We start from the raw sequence: 18648 nt of genomic DNA on the forward strand, positions 1-18648 counted from the left end.
CAAATCACCACCTACTCTCCGCAACATCAACCCTGAAAAACCACCTTTCCTTATCTTTCAACCTCAAAACGGCCGAAATCGACCATGATAGCCCTCAATTGGTCGATTTCGGCTGCCAATTTCGCGAAAATGGGTAAATGGATGGGTGTGGATTTTGCGGCGCTAAGAGAAATGGTGGTGGATTTCGCGGCGGTTAGGTAGTGGTTTTGCGGTAGTTTAAAGGGCCTGGGTGAGTTTTAGGGAGGGGAATGGGGGGAAGACGTGGAGCGGCGATTGAGAGGGTGGTTTTCGACAGTGTAGGGGCAGGGAATGCTGGCGGCAGTCGCGGCTGGAGCTGGTGCAGGGTGGTGGGCTGGCTGGGTTAAGGGTTGGATTTTTTTTTTCTTTTTTTTTTGTTAATTTATTTAAACCTGTAGTTAATTGACATGTGTCTTCTAGGGCCCCATTAACGGATTTCATCCAAAAAAACCGTTAAGTGGTGGTGAAATCAATTTTTGTGAGTTTTTTGTGGTGTTATAATAAAAGTTATTTTTTAGGTTGTGTTATAATCAAAATTTGGGTTTTTTGTGGTGTTATTTTCTAATTTTATATTTTATATAAATATTAATTAATTCACGGATTCACCTAAAACCATGTGATGGTCAAAGTGTAACTTAAAAAAAGGCTTAGAGGAAGTATCATGTGCTAGGTTTTATTCAAGAATAAACAGTTTTCTTTCATTGATATGCCATACATAGAAACGTATTACTTTCAAAGATGGTATATAATTATATATGAACTAGACACACCATTTTCAACATACTCCCCTTTGTCTTTAGATTTCTTAAACCCCATACCTTAGCTTGTGGGTTAAAAATTTGAATTTCTAAATAGATTTTTTCTTAAAAACACTAAGTGTGAGTTTAAACTCATATGTCACACAAAATTACTTGAACGGTTGATCCAAAACAACCCGTGATAGTTTACGGGCTTGATAAGTCTAGCTATTTAATTTGAGCCATAGTGTTTACTATAGGTGTAATCTATCTCATCTTTCTCCATGTTGGTTGACTTGGGTTCAATTTTCAATCTTTAATAATGAGCCTCAAGTTATTGCTCTTTTGAAATATAGTTGTTTGTAAAAAATAAAAGTGTAAAACTCTTATAAAAAATAATGACTGCATTTCATAAGTGTAACAGTTAAAATTTTAAAAACTAAAGTAGTAGTTTAATTGTCTTCTAAGAAAGCTGTAATGATAATAATGTAATCAAGTATTTCATCAGAAATAATGTAAACAAGTACTTCACTAGTAGTCACATTCAATAATAAACTAGTATTGGACGATATAAACTACAATCCAACTGCAATAGAACATTGCTGGATATCGTTCAATTATATATATCCAGCAATGACGAGAATAGAGACAATTTATTGCTGGATTAAAATATTCGCTACCGATTTGTATGCTCAAGTCCAATTATATATATCCAAGTTGAATTGCCAATTGGCATATAAACAGCGGCAGCATTTTTTGGTCCTGCTGCCTTGAGAGCTACGAGTAATCAACTACGGAGCACTCCTTAGTCTATGACGTTCTCCTTAAAACAACATAGTGTATTAGTTACTTGAAAAGGATTAACGAATGTGTTCGCTAGTTTGCGATTAACAACAATTAACAACTACAAAGACTTAGCCCACTAACGATCATTCCCTGCTAAGCAAAGACTTAGTCTTCCGTGCTTAGCATATCCTAGAAAATAGGAGAACGGTTGATGTGAGTTTCGTCCGTCGAAGGCTGGTTCCCTTTTGTGAAGAATTGCCTCTCGTCAAAGCTTAACCTTCGTTGCTGACCTTGGTTGTTTCTGTTGACTTTCGTTGACTTTGACTTATCAAAATTTACCCATAATAGAGATGTTTTTAGCATGCCGTAAGAACGAAGGTGAGTGTGCTGAGGGTAACATGACAAACAAGTAAGGCAAATAATTACTAGCTAGTTTGTTTGGTTCCTATAGTTGACCAATAATTTCCAAGTCTTTAGTTTAAACTCTGGTGCATGCCCAAGAATGTACTAGGAAATAAACACTAGCTACGGGTCTCATTATAATTCACACTAGCTATTTGAGCAATGGGTCCTACTCGACGGGTGTAATTGTGTAAATGTGTAATTTATGTCACTTTCGCCATATGGTTGACTTGGGGTCAATTTTGAGCCTTGACTTCAAGAAGTTGCTCTGTTTCTGAAAGGAAGAGATTCGATTCGATTCAATTCATAACTTGTAATAAAACCCTCTAATTACCTCCTATGCACAATGTAACACTTACAACATGTACGTATTAACCTCCTTAAAAAAAAATAATAAAAAAAAAATAAAAAAATCTGTCACCTACTTTGTATAATATAAAAAATAGACATTCATGCATAATTGCTAGACAATGAAATAGCAAATTAAATTTTCCCAACAAAAGTAATTATTGCCTAAATTATTTAAATTAGATGTACTCCCTTCAAATTAATCAAAGTTCATTTTCTTGAATTTGTTGTTCATATTTAAAAATAATAGATAAGTTCCCATTGGTACACCTCTAGTATTGACTAAGGCCCCGTTTACTTCACCTTATTTTTGCTGAGCTTAATTTTTGTTTTTTTTTTTTACTGAACTGAAATTATATTTGCTGAATTGAAATTATTTAAACTGAACTTAAATTTTTTTTGCGAGTTAAGAGTACAAATAGGTACTCAATTTTTCACCTTTTAGGTACTCAAATTTTTTTGTTCACCTATTAGGTACTCAAACTTATTTTCAGTCTTATTAACTCACCACTAACTCACCAATAACCATACCTAATTAAAAAAATAATTTTAAAAAAAACAGTAACTAATTTTTCTGTTGAAGCAATCAAAAAGAAGTCGTAGGAAAAAATGCCATGAATACACCAGCAACAAAGTAGCAGAAAAAACAGAATCAATCCAGTTTTCTTATCCTAAATTCATCATCAACGATTTTCCCAGAATAAAAAAATAAAATAAAATAAAATAAAATACAATAAAAAAAATCAGAACAGCTGCAGCTTCTTCAATATCTTCCCTTCTGTACTGCAGTCCAGTTGAAGCAAAACCTCCCCGGTTTTACTTCGCAAAACACATACATTAATCAAACCCTCCCGCATAATAAACAACATTCAAACAAAATCCATCAACAACACTAGCATAATCCATCAACAAACAACACAACAACAAATTATGTCTCAAAAAAACAACAAATCAACATCATCAATTTCTTTCACAAAACCATAAACCCTAACTCGCAAAATAAGATCATCAATTGGCCAAAAAATTCAAAATTTATATCAAAATAACAACAAAAACAATGAGTAATGAAGGTTACCTCGAAAAAATGGCTGCGCTAAGTGTTGTTTTCCCCAAATTTTCCCAAAGGAATGTTCGTGTTCTTCACCAAATGCGCAACTATTTTTCAGAATTGGAAAGTATAAAGGGGGAATAAAGGGAACATAAGAATACGAGAAGAGGAAAAAAAAATTTCTGACTCGCGCATTTTTAATTTGGGTGGGCCGAATTCGGGTGGACCCCACTTAGAGTTAACCCAAGGTACTGAATTGTTTACCAAGGGTACTCAATTCTTAAGGGGAATTAATTTTTTTTTGCTAGAATTTGGTACTCAGTACCCAAACGGTGAAGAAAATAAATTCGGTACCTAAACGGTGACAAATTGTAGAATTGAGTACCCAAATTTGTGCTTAACTCTTTTTTTGCTGAACTGAAATTATATTTACTGATTTTCTGTTATTTTTTTTAAAGATACTGAATTTACTAAATTGAACTTATTTTATTAAACTGAAATTATTTTTACTGAACTTAACTTATTTTTATTAAATCAAATTATTTTAATCCAACTGAAATGAAATTATTTTTACAGAACTGAAATTATTTTTACTTAATATATTTTTTTAAGGTGAAGTGAACATTACCAAATTATTTAAATGAACTTTGTATAATTAATACTTCCTCCTTTCTTTTTTTATTGCACCATAAGGGGTTTCACGCTTGCCAATGCAGTACTTTGGCTATTAATTTCTTTACTTATACTTTTGTAAAAGTTAAAAAAATTGATATTTGAAAAGTAGATTTCGAGACGAATCTAACCGAATTCCACATGACTATATTTTTCCTAATGGATAAATCACAAAATATGGTCAAAGAAGATTAAGTGAATTGTGTAAAAGTCCTTATGGTGCAATAAAAGAAAAACGGAGAAAGTTATACAAAATAAAGAGATCCAGTACATAATGGATGGTTAAATCCATATGGGGTGTTTTAAGGGTGGTAAAATACAATGTATCCTGAATAATAATACTTCAATAACCAAAAAAATTTATGCCTTGGGCAGTTAGGCCTTTCCAAAAAAAAAAAAAAAAAAAGGGCCTTTGACCATTTCCCAAAAAAAAATAATAATAAATAATAATAAAATTAAAATAAATAAATAAATAAATTATGCCTTGGGTCCTAGACAAGTAGACGGGCTAGACTCAATAAGTCATATGACTATACGAGTATATGAGATATGACCCGTACTGTGTTTTGTTGTATTGGCTGACTTGAGGTCAATCTATCATATTCCTCGCTGAAAGTTGTGGCTCTAGTATGAAGTTATGAACTATGACAACTCAACAATATCTATCATACCACCCATCCAAGTCAGGGGTAGTCTATATTCTTTGGTTTCTACGGGTGAATTTTAACCAGGGTTTGATTTATTTATTTATTTATTTATTTTAAAAAAATTTGGATCTTATACATGAGTAATTTTTTTTTTTTTTTTAATAATAATCCACGTAGTGGTTTCAAGTTAAAAGTTAAATTGAAACTATTAACAACCCATCTTATGTGCGATCAGCCACATCGTGTGACCACTTAAAGTAATTTCTATAAAATTGATTAACTAACCCTTTTAATACCGATCGAGTAACCCTTATAACACTAACCCATTGAGACCCTGTTCTTTTGAGCTTCTGGGCAGAGCAAGGCAGGACATAGCAAAGTAGAGTAGAGCAGGGCTAGGCTTCCACACACTGTAGAGCAGAGCAGGGCAGAACAGAGCAGGACAGAGCAGAGCAGGGCAGCTCTAAAGAACAGGACCAAGTAACCCCTTTAACAATGAGCAAGCCCTAACTTTATAACAATGATGAAGTAACCCCTTTAACATTGACCAAGTAACCCCCATTACACTAACGAATTAATCCCTATAATGGCTGGCCGAACGGTGTGACCAGCCACATATAAGACCTTGTGAATTTTTAAAACATTACTTAGTTGTCACATTTTTTACTTTTTATTATTATTTACAAACTCAACTTTATTATCCTTTGTGATTTTTAATTAGACTAGTTGTGGCATCGCGCGCGTTGCGCGCGCTACCCCAAGTTATCGTAATTTTTTTTATTGCAATTAATGATAAAATTTTAGTAAAAAATAATGATTCAATTGATTCAATTTAAGTACTATATATTGATTCAATTTAAGTACTTTATATCAGGATTATAGTAAGTTTATGTGTAATTTGTATTCGCAAGATGTGATACACTACTTTTGTATGAATGCGAATATTAAATCATTTTTTCTATTAACATATGCGAAGTACTTGTATATCAATGTTTAATAATGAAATCGAATATTGTGAATTATTTAGACAAAGTTGTATCATGCTAATTAACTAATTAAGTTTAGCATTTATTCAAGCTGTTTATTTTCTGCTGCATAATGTAAGGCTAGTGTTTTTTGTGTTATTAGGAAGATTTTATAATGTTCCAGTTTTGTCTGTATCTCATCTCTTTTATGTAAATGTTTAATTTTGATTTACTTAGTGTTTTTTTATGTAAAACCCTATTGTTTATAGTGGTTTGCTGGTTAAGAGTGCTTTGGAGTAAGGTGTTGGTTGAGTTAATATTTAAGTAGCTGGTTGTGCATGGAATGTTAAGCTGCCAACATTACATGCCATCAACTTTTTTTTTTTGACAAGAGGATCTTATAAATAAAACAACAATACACACAAGATGACTAAAACAACATTAAGTAACAAAAACTCAGGAAGGACCAATATTTAGTCTATTGATTTAGAGCTCCAATTTAATTGCAGGACAAAACCTAGTCAGATGTTGACAGCTTGTTCATATTATAAGTAGACCAGTTGAACAATCTTATAATCTCACCTTGTCCTCGTGGATAATCTTAAATTCACAAGAGTTTACTAAGATGCTAGACTCCTGGAAACTTTTCAACACCAGTACTGGCAATTTCATCTTCAGTACCAGTTATAAGCAGAATTCCATATGTTCCTCATACATAGGAAACATACCCATATAGCAACAAAGGTACTTTGACGTGATAAACAGATAACATGATCTTAACAATAAATGTTGAATTTCATCTTCAATTACTTCTCAATGTTTAATGTAATCATCAATACGAAATTTCAATTCTAGTACAAAATTGTTTGGAAAATGCTTCTTATAATTTATAATTAAAATTCCCATTCCAGAGGAAAGAATACTCATCTCATGCATGCACATAAGGTTGCTTTGTGAATTTCTACTGTATCCTCTAGTTTATATATTGATGCAATACTTTACATCAACTATTAACTGCCAACCTTACATACTTGCCGTCAACTATAATTTGAGCTCGAATTCACCTGCAGGGTAAAACCACTTGTATTAGATTGTTGCCATATCTTCAAGGGTAGCTCTAATTTTACAATCGTCCACTGAAATGCCAGAGACTTTACGACACCAGTTTTGGAAGTTTCCTTATCTTCAGAGCTCTGCTCTTTCTGGAGCCTGTTCACAGTACATGAAATTATAGTTTAAATATCGTGACACCAATACAGCCACAAAGGTACTTTAAATTGACAAAAATATAACATGATCTCTACTGCCCAAAGATCACAGTACTCGACATTATCCAATGATATTCAGGATGGGATCTAAAACTGACCCGATTAGATCAATGATGAAAACCATTTATTTGGGCATAGTGATGCATGATTCATCATTTAGGAATAAATAGAAGAGTCAAGGGAGAGGCTGGACTCAAAAGATCCTGTATATATAAATAAATAAAGTGAGAAGTCAAGAGTAGTTTACATACCAAGATCTGTCTCAAGATCTGTCTCATCTTCCGTGGCAGCTAATAAGTGAGTTGACCTTCAAGATCCACAAGATCTAGATTCAGTCCATGCCTGGTAGCTAGATGATAGCTAGATGATCCTGCAGATCCAAACAACATCAGAAGCAATACTTACAGCGTTATTTAGAATTGAAATAACTTAAAAGGCCATCATAAGTTAAATATAACACCAAACCTGAAATCTAGCCTTTCCAACAGAAAACAGACCTTCAATTCAGAAGTTGTACCCTTCATTTAATCATTCCTTCATAAGAATTCCTCAAAAACGTTCAAAAATATCTTCAAAAATACCTGAGAATTTATGTCGATAAATGAGATGGGATGGTGAGCATTAGTTTAATATTCATAAATGGGGGGATCAGTGTAAACTTTCAAAAGTTTTAGCAAATTTAACAGCCTTAGTCTATTATTCCATTCAATGTTATAGTAAAATTTCCAACCATGTTCCTATGAGATTATCTTGCGAAAGCAGTTGGTATATTGCTGAAGCGAAGCAATTATGAAAGAGAAGTGAAGCTGTCAGTGAATAATATTGGTATTTTTTTTTTCCTCCCACTCTTGCTCACTTTTTTTTTTCCTCCCACTCTTGCTCACTTTTTTTTTCCTCCCACTCTTGCTCCCTAAAGTGACTGTATTTTCAAGAACCTTTTTTTTGAAGCCATATTTTCAAGAACCTAGAGTATGAAATTGATAATCGACTGAAAATTGGACAATCTTAAAAACTAAATCATATTACAAAGCCTAAACCTAATATTGACGACAACTAAATTAACAACATAGTCTTAGTTGTAAACTTAAGTAATTCAATTCTCCACATTAAATTAGAAGAATCCCAAATACAGAAAAAAAAATTATCAATAAACTGTATTATGAAATTGATATTCTGTAAGAAATTTAAAAAAAAAAAAACAATTTTACCTCTAAACCCTCCTTTTCACCACTAAAACCTTTATTCTTGACATACTTTTGCCAAGCCAAACCCAATCACAGACAAAGAACACCACTAATAAATATATTGAACTAAAGATTTTCAATACATTCAAGTTAAGATTTTCAATACAAATATCGCATATCCTACTCCTTTATTGATTAATCAAATAACAAATAAAATACCCAAAACTCCAATCAAAATTATTATATTAAACAACAATGAAAACCCAAAAATAAATATAGCGATCCTATGAAATGAAGAGGATAGTATAAAGAAAATGTATCAAAATCACATTACTTTGCCACATTCATTCCATTTCACAAAATGCCACAAACTAAACAATTCAATAGTCAACCTTACCCAGAACATTGAATTAAGAATTAAACATCTAATTCTCCATACCAAATCCACTAAATAATCTGTTAAATGTTAAAAGATCTGAATCTAACAAAAAAGCACAAATCTAGAAACTTTGTCAACTTCAAAGCAACAACAACAAAAACCCCAAATCAATCCAAATCAAATCAAGCAACAAATCAATCCCAACTTAGAGTTCTAGCATCAAGAAGTTTTTAATTGTACTTCAAATAGCTAGCATCAAGAAATTTGTAATAGTACTTTAAAAAGCAAGTGTTGCATCCAAACTTTTAGCTAATGGTTGAATTATGTCAACCTGGGTAGTTCATGTGTTGGTAAAGGTTTTACTTTTATATTGAGTTGTAATTATCTACCTAGCTTGCTCTTGTTAAGCACAGCTTGAATAAATCCTTTCCCCACTTAATCCCTGTCCAAAAATGGACTGTGAACAATGAGATGAATAAATTATAGTCGTTCTTTGTTATATTGACAGGACAAAAAAGAAAGACTTGTTGATTATCAGTCTATTTAGTTATCTGTTTTACTAATAGGACAAAAGGCAAGACACACAGGTGTTGTTGAATTGTTGATCATCAGTACTGTGTGAGACCATATTCGACTGCTTTTATGTGTTACAAGACTCACAACAGAAACTAATAAACTGAACAGAGAGCTAAAGTGAAATGAAACAGAAATTTCTCTAGTCCTGTTCATCAATATCAAACATAAAGAATCAAACTTTGCCATCTAACTCTCAGCAATTCAAAAAACCCAACAACCTAAACCTAAAATTTGTCCATCTCAACATCTTCAAATCATCGAATTATTTCTATCATGCTAAATAATGAGTTCTGATTAAAACAAAATTGACAGAGGAGGCTTAGATCATCATAGCTTATTGCTGCCAAACCAAATGGCAAATTACCCAAAACAAGAAATGCCTTCCAAAACCAAACTGAAAATTAATTACTCTCAAAAGATTATTTTATCATCACAAGTAGATCTCTGATCATTCATCTATAAATTTAATCATAAAAACAATTATCAAAAATCAAAATTCGAACTCAATTACATTCCAAAATCCGGAACAAAATACCTATTTCATCATTTCACGAGCAAGTAATATACATAAAAATTGAAGAAATTGAAAGAACAAGTGAATAAGAAGATCGTACTTCGTACCTACAAGAGAATTATCGAGAAGACTGCTCATCTTTCAAGTTTGGACTCAAAGCCGGGTTTCGAGTTCGTCAAATTTTCATCTGGGTGATCAACAATTCACGGATATTTTGAAAATTGATGTCGATTTGGAGGTTATTTATTTTAAAATTTAACGATAATTCCACAGATATTTGACTAATAGACAATTAAATTAGCGAAAACCCCAAAAGTGTAGAATTGACATTTGATTATTATTATATAATTAATAGCATACCTCATAAACAGCTTCAATGGAAGAGAGAAAGCTAAGAGGCCACTTCAACAGAGAATTGAAGGAGTCGAGATTGAAGGAATGGAAGGGTAAGGGTTGCTGGTGGTAGAATTAAGTGAAGAATTGAGATTGAGGAGAGAGAGAGACTGATGAAGAATTGGATACGTGGAGTGCAAGCAGCAAGTGTTTAAAAATTAAGGGTAGAACAGGAAGACCACTGTTTATTTTCAACAGTGTTTACATTACTGTTCATAAGGGCGGTACTGTTCATAAGCACAGTAGCTATTGTTGTCATATTTAATAAAACGACGAGTTGTAAAGATTAGAAAACCATAATCTTTATAGCATATGATTTAAAAGCTCAGATTATATTATAGTTATGAAAACACAAAATTTTCTTACTGAGTAAACTCATGCTTAGGGCTTGACAGGACAAATTTCTCATTGTACGCATTCTAGCTCTTCTCTACGACTCTATTACATTTAGAGTCTCAGACTGAGATCTTCTTCATTCGCTAGACGTCCTAAGATCATAAGTCTTTCTCTAAAGGGTGGTGTTGTCTCTGTTGAAAAGCCCTTGACTTTCTTAGTCTCGTCCTGTATCAATATCTGATTCAGGAAATAAATTGTACAGTTTATTACTACAGTTATACAAATAAACTACCTCAAAGCAAAGGATGACAACAATTGAAATCAACTACTCATAACCAATGTTTATCTACTCATTCTTATTAAATTTTTTCTAAATTTAAATTTTAAATTTTATATTAAAGATCACTTCTAAAGAAAAAATTCCAGAACTAAGCAGCAGCAAAAGGTGTCATGAAAGAAAAAGAATATACTCCGGAATAACCTACAAAATTTTCTTCTACAGATCATTACGATTAATCAAAGTTCATTTAGAATCATTAGACTAAAGAACGAAAAGAACAAATGTATTGTATGAGTAAAATCAACCTTCAGTGATTAGGCATCCAAGACCATAGATACCACTCATACCAGTTGGGTGGAATTGCAAGAATTCAAGATCCTGCAAAACAACAATTAAGCTTAAGTTTTGAACTTCAAAACCACCAAAAAAAAATATACTAATGAGCTGAAATTTCGGTTTTAAGCTTGTGATGTTTTTTGTTGTCCATAGTCTTTCTCCCTCCTACCTTCCTATTTATTTTCTGGAATCCTGTATTCCTGTTTTAATTTCCATCCAAAACTCCAGATTTTCATGATTTTTTTTTAAAAAAAAAAAAAAAACTTTAGGCCAAAATATTATAATCTTACCCCTTATTCATAGAAACCCAAGCTCTAATTTCACCCACATCACTTATCTAATTACACTGGGTTTTAGTTCCCCTCAACTTTCTGATAAATCAAGCAATTAAATTAAAACTAAAAGAACCAAGCTGAATTAATGTGCTTTTTTTTTTTTTTTTTTTTTTTTTTGACCAGAAAAAAAAAACCAAGCACACTAATTCAACTTGACAGCATAAATTTCCACATAATCCCATTAGCTTGATTCACATAGCTCAATTTCCAAATAACAGCCTTCCATTAAACCGAATTCCACCAGATTTTCAATTCAAATAAAAAAAAAACCTATTCTAGACATACAACACAACCTTTCATTCTTTCAATTCCAAAATTCAATTCTACGCAAACTCAATTCAAATACAAAATAATCTGAATATTAACCTATCTTATCAATGGAAATATAAAAAATAAAAAAAAAATAAAAAAATTAGCTCATCAATTAAAGCCAAAATCAAATAACTCACGTAAAAACTAAACCTAGTACTATATAAAACCGACAACAGTGGTTAAGTCTATATCCTATTTAAGTTTTCTTTCGTATGATAATTTCCCCAATTTACTAAAACCCTAATTAAAGTAAAATAACGAAAATAAAATCGAATTGAAAGCATGTTGAGGTAAAAAAAAAAATTGATGTACGAAACCCTAGCTTGTGAAATTGAAATTTGATAATTGATTAAAACGGACAAATTACCTCAGAATTTCATAATCCTGTCTGATGGGGGAGATGAAGCTCAGAAGACGCTTTGATGAAGAATTGAGAGTATACTTGAATGGAGGTACATGAAGTAGTTAAATAACTTTTTTATAGAGTTGGGAATTCCTAAATTAGAAGGCTTCTTAATTGGACAAATAAATATGTAAACATTGAATTGAAGAAGACGCAGTGTTGAAAGTGAAGCTTAATTTTGGATACAACTCAATGTCAGAGGAGAGAGAAAGTGAATCAGAAGGAGAAGAGAAATTAGATGATTGAATCTAACTCAATAAGATTTGATGGAGGAGAAAGCTCAGCTTGCGCTTCAATGGAATAAAGAGAACTGATCTCAAACAATGTCAGATATGAATTACTAAGGAAAAAGCAAAATAAGAGGATGAGAGGAAAACCAGGAAAAGCAAAACAATAATATCAAAGAACTTGATTATTTCTTCAAGGAAAAAGCAAATTAAGAGGAAGAGAAATAGAGGCTGTAAATGAGAACACAACAGCCCACCGAAAAGAAAAGGCCCACAATAACAGCCCAACTGAAAACAAAGCAGAACATAAGTCCAATGGCAAAAGAGGAATCGCACTATTCATTAGCAAATACTGTTCATAAGGAACAGTACCTGGAGTTCGCATGTTTATTAAAAGGGTTTTAGATGCAGGGAGAATAATATTGTCATGTTATGAATTTATAATTTCTAAAATCAAATAGTGATTTGAATTTTGAACTAGATGCATGCATGATTTCAAGGAATTTTGATTCCATTGTGAGAAACAAAATCAGCAATATAGCGTAGCAGTATTTAACTGTTTCTTCTATTGTAATAATCAACTTCTTGTTTTAATTTAGATATTAGTACATGAATCCCACATATTCACCTGAAGACAGTGATTAACTTGTACTCCGTATAAATTACTATTCCATCCGTTTCTGAAATATTGTAACTGTAAAACAAATTTGTTATATATGTTCAGAAAAATGCATAAATTGCCATCCAATATTGTTGAATTCACAATGCACCATATAGTAAAGGAAAACGTTAGTCACGAGGATTCAATTCAGTTATATTGTAAGTGCCAGTATATGGAGAGTCTTGCACATCAAATGTTTGATTATCTTCAGAAGTACAGACTGTACCGAAGAAATGAGGTGGCTTCGGAAGAGGAAGGCTAATAGATTGTCCACTAAGAGCAGCAACAATTGATGTCATTCTCGGCCTTTCACCAGCACATTCTTGGATGCATAATAAACCAATATGGATGCATTTCAGTAATTCGTCTACAGGAAAATTACTACTCAACAACGTTGTATCAACCAAATCCAAGGCCTTTTTCTCGTTCCATAGCCTCCATGCCTGGTACATAAGTTTAAGATTTTACGGACTTTAATTAATTGTATACATTTTGATAAGATACAATATAAACACATTAAAGAGAGCTGAAAATAATAACTTACACGATGTAGTAGCGCCTCTTCAAGCTGGAATCCACTGAAACATCTGTTTCTGTTTCTTTTACCACTCACTATCTCAAGGACAATGATTCCAAAACTATATATGTCTGATTTTGCAGAGTAATGACCAGTTATTACATATTCTGGAGCCATGTAACCACTGCAATTACATATGTCAAATCAGAAGAGCTTATGACTGTATTAGCAAGAATGCAAGATATAATACATATTGTAAGAACAAGTTTACAAAAAAAAAAAAAAAAAAAAAAAAAAAAAAAATCTTTAATAAAGATAATGTTTTATGACCGTTAAATTATCTTCTTGTTTTGTACTTCCTTGTTACTTTATAGTCTCAACAATTTCGCTTTTATGTTTGTAAACCCACAATTTTAACCATTAAAAGCTTTGATTAACGACCATTGATAATAATGAAATTTAGAACTAATTCAACAATTGAAAAAAAAAATCAACAGTATTTTAACATAATACTCCATATAATTTGTTTTCAATTTATCAATAATAAAATTGGTCAATTCCAAACGCAAATTAAAGTCAAACTGTTGTAATTTTTTTTTTTTTTTTTTGACATGAAACTGTTGCAATATTATGTATCAATATAGTTAAAAAATGACAGTGAGGGATAGCTCAGGTGGTTAGAGCTTCCCTCCTGATTCTTAGAGATCATGAGATCGATTCTCACCTTGCCCATTGTGGCTCTAAAAAAAAAGTAAAAAAATTAATCGAGGAGGGTGGGGGGGGGGGGGATTGAAGTGCAGAGTTCATACTATGTCCCGACTATTCGATTAGTATCATCTTGAGTTTGATTGACTCCAAAAAGTTTTGCAAGGCCAAAATCTGATATCTTTGGGTTCATATCTTTATCAAGCAATATGTTACTTGATTTGAGATCTCGATGAATAACCTTTAGTGGAGAGTCTTCATGAAGGTACAAAAGACCCCTTGCAATGCCAACTATAACCTTGAACCTTGTTTGCCAGTCTAAAGACCCTTGCTTGTTTTGATCTGCAATATTCCATGGTGTATTCTATAATAGTCTGAAAAATTTACGAATCCTCCATTGTGTTATCTGTACTTGATCTAACAAAATGAAAAGTTTGTGAAGATATTACCAAATAGAAGTCGATCCAAACTAGAATTTGAAAGAAATTCGTAGACAAGTATCTTTTCATTCATTGCAAGGCAGAAACCCCAGAGCTTCACCAAGTTCTTGTGTTGAAGTTTTGCTACTAGAACAGCTTCAGTTTTGAACTCTGCAGCTCCTTGTTCAGATTTTTTGGATAACCTTTTTACAGCTATTTCTTCTCCATTATCAAGTTTCCCCTTATCAAGAATATGTCCCAACCCCAAATTCAACAAAAGAATTAGGAATAAAACTTTAATATATCCTTTGATACTTTAATAATATATTAATATAGTATTAATTGACTTTCAATCTTGTAAATTTGTAATTAGACAACCTCATCATGCTAAAATAGATTTAAAATTTATTTGTACTCATCCCTTGTTTGTATCATGCTAAGCTTAGCTTATATGTTGTCACACTTTCTCATCCAAGTAATGCTTATCCAAGTAATGCTTATGTATGAAAGCTTGCGAGAAAGGGTAAAGGTACACTTGGTATACAAAAATCCCTTGCACACCACCAATGAAATGTCGCCAACTCAATCAAGATAAGATGGAAAGGAAAAGAAGGATGACCAATTTCAAAATAAGATTCTATTTCAACCAATAGGGAGTTTGGTGTATAAGATTTTTTTTATATACCAAGTGTACACCTAGCATCTCGACTTACAACCTATAGAATATATATATCATCTTGATCAATATTTTCAATGTCTATGTAAATAATTACCTTGTAGACTTCACCAAATCCGCCTTGTCCAAGTTTGTTATCTCCAGCAAAGTTACATGTCGCTTTCCGTATCGTGTTGAAGTCAAATTGGTATGAGTCCACAGCCATTTTAATCTCATATGCTTCTACTAAGAAAATGAACATACAAAGACAGAAGAGAATGAACAAAATCAAAAAAATTACATGGGCCTATTTAGATAAATCATAAAATAGTTTGATGCTCCCATGAATTTACTTCCTATGCTTCCAAATATCTTCAACATTTTGTCTTTTACATTTGTAAGTCTCTACATTGACTATTAACATATCAAATTATATATAAGTTTAAATGTAAATATTGTCCCAATTTGTTGAAAAATAAAATAATTGAAACTTAATCAAACAACATTCTAGATTATAAAAATTGTCTTTCTATGTATTAATTAAAATTTATAGTCAAATTTTATATGTGGATAGTGAAAACATTAAACTAATACATATATTAAAAAATGGATGAAATGCATTTTACATTAAAGCTGTCTATTTGTTGATGATGTTATGCTAAAAAAAGGTTTACCATTAGTTGTTGCCATTGCCTTCCGGTTGAGTAAGCAACTCCGAATTCCATAACACAAAAGAATTGATATTGCTGTCGATATTGGTAAGATAACCAATAGAATAGTGCGCTTCCTCTTTAAATTAGCTACATGTTCAAAAGAAAATATGTTCAAAAAGTTGAGATTAAGGTTAATAAATCTTTAATATAAACTCAATATAAATAAAAAGAAAATAGATCTAAGGTCACGCTGTCACCTAAGGAGTACATATTACAATTTATTGATCGTCAATGTTACACTTTATAATTTTTTTCTAACTTGTAACTATTATTATTATTTTTTAATCAACGGAAAATTGATTGATCGTCAATGTTACACTTTACAATTTATTGATCGTCAATGTTACACTGTCACCTAAGGAATTATATAACGATTGCAATATTATACAAATCAAGATAGTTCATCAAGATGTTTGTAAAAAATGATTGTGTCCAAATATTAACATACCTTGAGAAACTGGCAAAGTTGTTGGTACTAATTGTAATGAGGCCTTAGTCTGATAGATTTCACACCTTATATTGCAGCTAGGATTCAACATCCGAACTCTTTGACTCCCACTGCAATACGACGCCAATTCATCGATAATAATCTGAAGACATAACTCACAATCTTTAGGAGCAAGATCAGGCGTGCACTGAGCCATTGTGTTTATTCTCACAAATTTATTAAACGAAACATTTTTAGTCGAATAGTACTTCCATTTCATATTCCATGATGATCCAGAATAATTCTTCGGCGAACCCAATTGAGACGCTATGTCCCACAGAGTATTGCACCCCAATATCATACTGTCATTCACATAACTTTTAATGGATTGAGCATTTTTTTCGTCTGTTTTCCATAACAAATTTAAGACATCAAATTTTCCAATGAAAGACTCATTGGAGTATCGAACCATGCACTTGTCATACCAAATTACTGCACTTTTGGCATTCGGACAGTTCGAAGGTAGGTTGGTTGTTGCCGTAGACACACACCCGCTACAATCCTTAGAAGTAGTATCGCCTCGACATAGGAAAAGGCCATAGATTACCTCTGAATTGCTTGCACCTAAGGCCGAGGAATTTGTATAATAGTTTTCAGTATTGGTGCTATGACCTGTTGTGGCTGCCTTTGCTGGAAGGGAATTGAGCAACAAATCGAGATTGCTCTTGTAAGAGATATCAGCACCGAATTTGTCGGATGAGCACAATGATTCGATAAGGATATGCCCCGGATCACTATTGATTAACGATGCAGAAAAAATAAGTGATGAAAGAGCAAAGATCAAAAATAGTTTTGAGACAATAATATGTATTAACATGAACATTATTATGTTAATTATTGGTGCCAAGAAGCTTTGACTTGAACTTGTGATTTAGTAGGCATAAATTTTAGAGATAAATTACAAAAATAATATTTTATAAGTACTAAATTAGTTGGGGACGAATTTGTGGAAAAGTAGTTATTTACATGTCGATCGACATGTCGTCATCCATTACTAACACCTGCTAGGCTGTGTGAATTTGTAATTCGACATACACGACCAAATCAAATATATGTATATAAATACAAGACGCTTGATTGTTTGTTAAAGGGCCAACTCAACCAAGCGCTGAAGCTGATGGTTGATGCCAATGCATGTATTTTATACTCTATTACGCCCTCTCACATGAGTACCCATTGAGCTTAAAGTGTGATTGCAACATGGTATTAGAGTCAGCGTGACACAAAGGTCATGAGTTCAAATTCATCCACTGTCCAAATCTAACGGGCTATATTGTGTGAGGGACATAATATAGAATAAAACTATAAAACATATTTTTGTGCTTCTAGAATCAGTTTTACTTTTTGGTTGAGATTGTCCTATAACTCAAGGAACTAAAAATATGATGACTATGAGGAATGTTGAAGTGTATCATCACATTTAAGTGTTGCACATTGGTTGAAGAAAAGAGCTTTAAAACACTTTATAAGGATAAGGGGCTACTCCTCCTATTGCCATATGGTTTTGGGATGGAACCTCCTTTGATCTTGTAAAGTGGACTCTCTCTCTCTCTTGATTTGCGCGTATGGTCCAAGATCGTGTTTAACATAGTATCAGAGCTAGGCCCATGCTATGGGACCTTTAATGGCATTAAGTATTCTGGGCCAAGTTGAATTGGATCAAGTGATCCTTGAGTAAAAAAGGGACTTTACATGTGAAGGGGGGTGTTGAAGTGTATTACCACATATAAGGGTCCCATATTGGTTGAAGAAGAGAGCCTTAAATACTTTATAAGGCTAAAGGGCTATTCCTCCTATTGCCATATGGTTTTTGGGATGGAACCTCCTTAGACTTGTAAAGTGAATTCTCTCTCTTGGTTTGCGGGTGCAGCCCAGGCCTGCGTTTAACATGGTATCAGAGCCAGGCCCATGGTTTTGGACCTTTAATGGCATTAAGTATTCTGGGCCAAGTTGAATTTGATCAAGTGATCCTTGAGTAAAAAAAGACCTTACATGTGATGGAGAGTATTGAAGTGTATCACCACATGTAAGTGTTCCACATTGGTTGAAAAAGAGAGCTTTAAACACTTTATAAGGCAAGGGGTTACTCCTCGTATTGTCATTTGATTTTGGGATGGATCGGATTCTCCTTTAATCTTGTGAAGTGGACCCTCTCTCTTGATTTTGCGGGTATAGCCCAGGCCCGCGTTTAACCCAGTGATACACTTCAACAAGGAATGATGCTGAGTATTCATGAGTCACGTAGGAGGAAATCATTTAAAGTAAAGGGAATATTGAACATTTATTTCATTCGGTTTTTTTTTTAATCCATCACTTTGATTTGTA

The 18648-nt window shown here is 32.7% G+C and overlaps 2 protein-coding genes across 7 annotated transcripts; both read right to left on the reverse strand.

The window, feature by feature from the left end:
- Positions 1–6399: 6399 nt before the first annotated feature.
- Positions 6400–14970, reverse strand: LOC145611834 (cysteine-rich receptor-like protein kinase 6). Of its 6 annotated transcripts, none has more exons than XM_081667210.1 (11): positions 14499–14970; positions 14154–14391; positions 13372–13528; positions 13054–13270; positions 11904–12860; positions 10859–10931; positions 10304–10498; positions 9652–9731; positions 7357–7472; positions 7143–7261; positions 6400–6832 (listed from the first exon to the last, which is right to left on the reverse strand). In XM_081667210.1, the coding sequence occupies exons 1-5, from the start codon at positions 14560–14562 to the stop codon at positions 12832–12834; spliced, it is 705 nt and encodes a 234-aa protein (XP_081523336.1). In that variant the 5' UTR covers positions 14563–14970; the 3' UTR covers positions 6400–6832; positions 7143–7261; positions 7357–7472; positions 9652–9731; positions 10304–10498; positions 10859–10931; positions 11904–12831. The 6 variants fall into 6 exon arrangements, with proteins under 6 accessions (XP_081523336.1, XP_081523337.1, XP_081523334.1 ...); XM_081667211.1 differs by having other exon boundaries at positions 7389–7472; positions 10304–10510; XM_081667208.1 differs by having other exon boundaries at positions 10304–10510.
- Positions 14971–15184: 214 nt separating this feature from the next.
- LOC145610926 (antimicrobial ginkbilobin-2-like protein) lies at positions 15185–17146 on the reverse strand. The gene is made up of 3 exons (XM_081666187.1): positions 16285–17146; positions 15798–15923; positions 15185–15369 (listed from the first exon to the last, which is right to left on the reverse strand). The coding sequence occupies exons 1-3, from the start codon at positions 17144–17146 to the stop codon at positions 15185–15187; spliced, it is 1173 nt and encodes a 390-aa protein (XP_081522313.1).
- Between the last annotated feature and the right edge of the window lie 1502 nt (positions 17147–18648).

Source organism: Chenopodium album, chromosome 24 (assembly GCF_948465745.1).
Source record: "Chenopodium album chromosome 24, dcCheAlbu1.1, whole genome shotgun sequence".
NCBI classification, from domain to species: Eukaryota; Viridiplantae; Streptophyta; class Magnoliopsida; order Caryophyllales; family Amaranthaceae; genus Chenopodium; species Chenopodium album.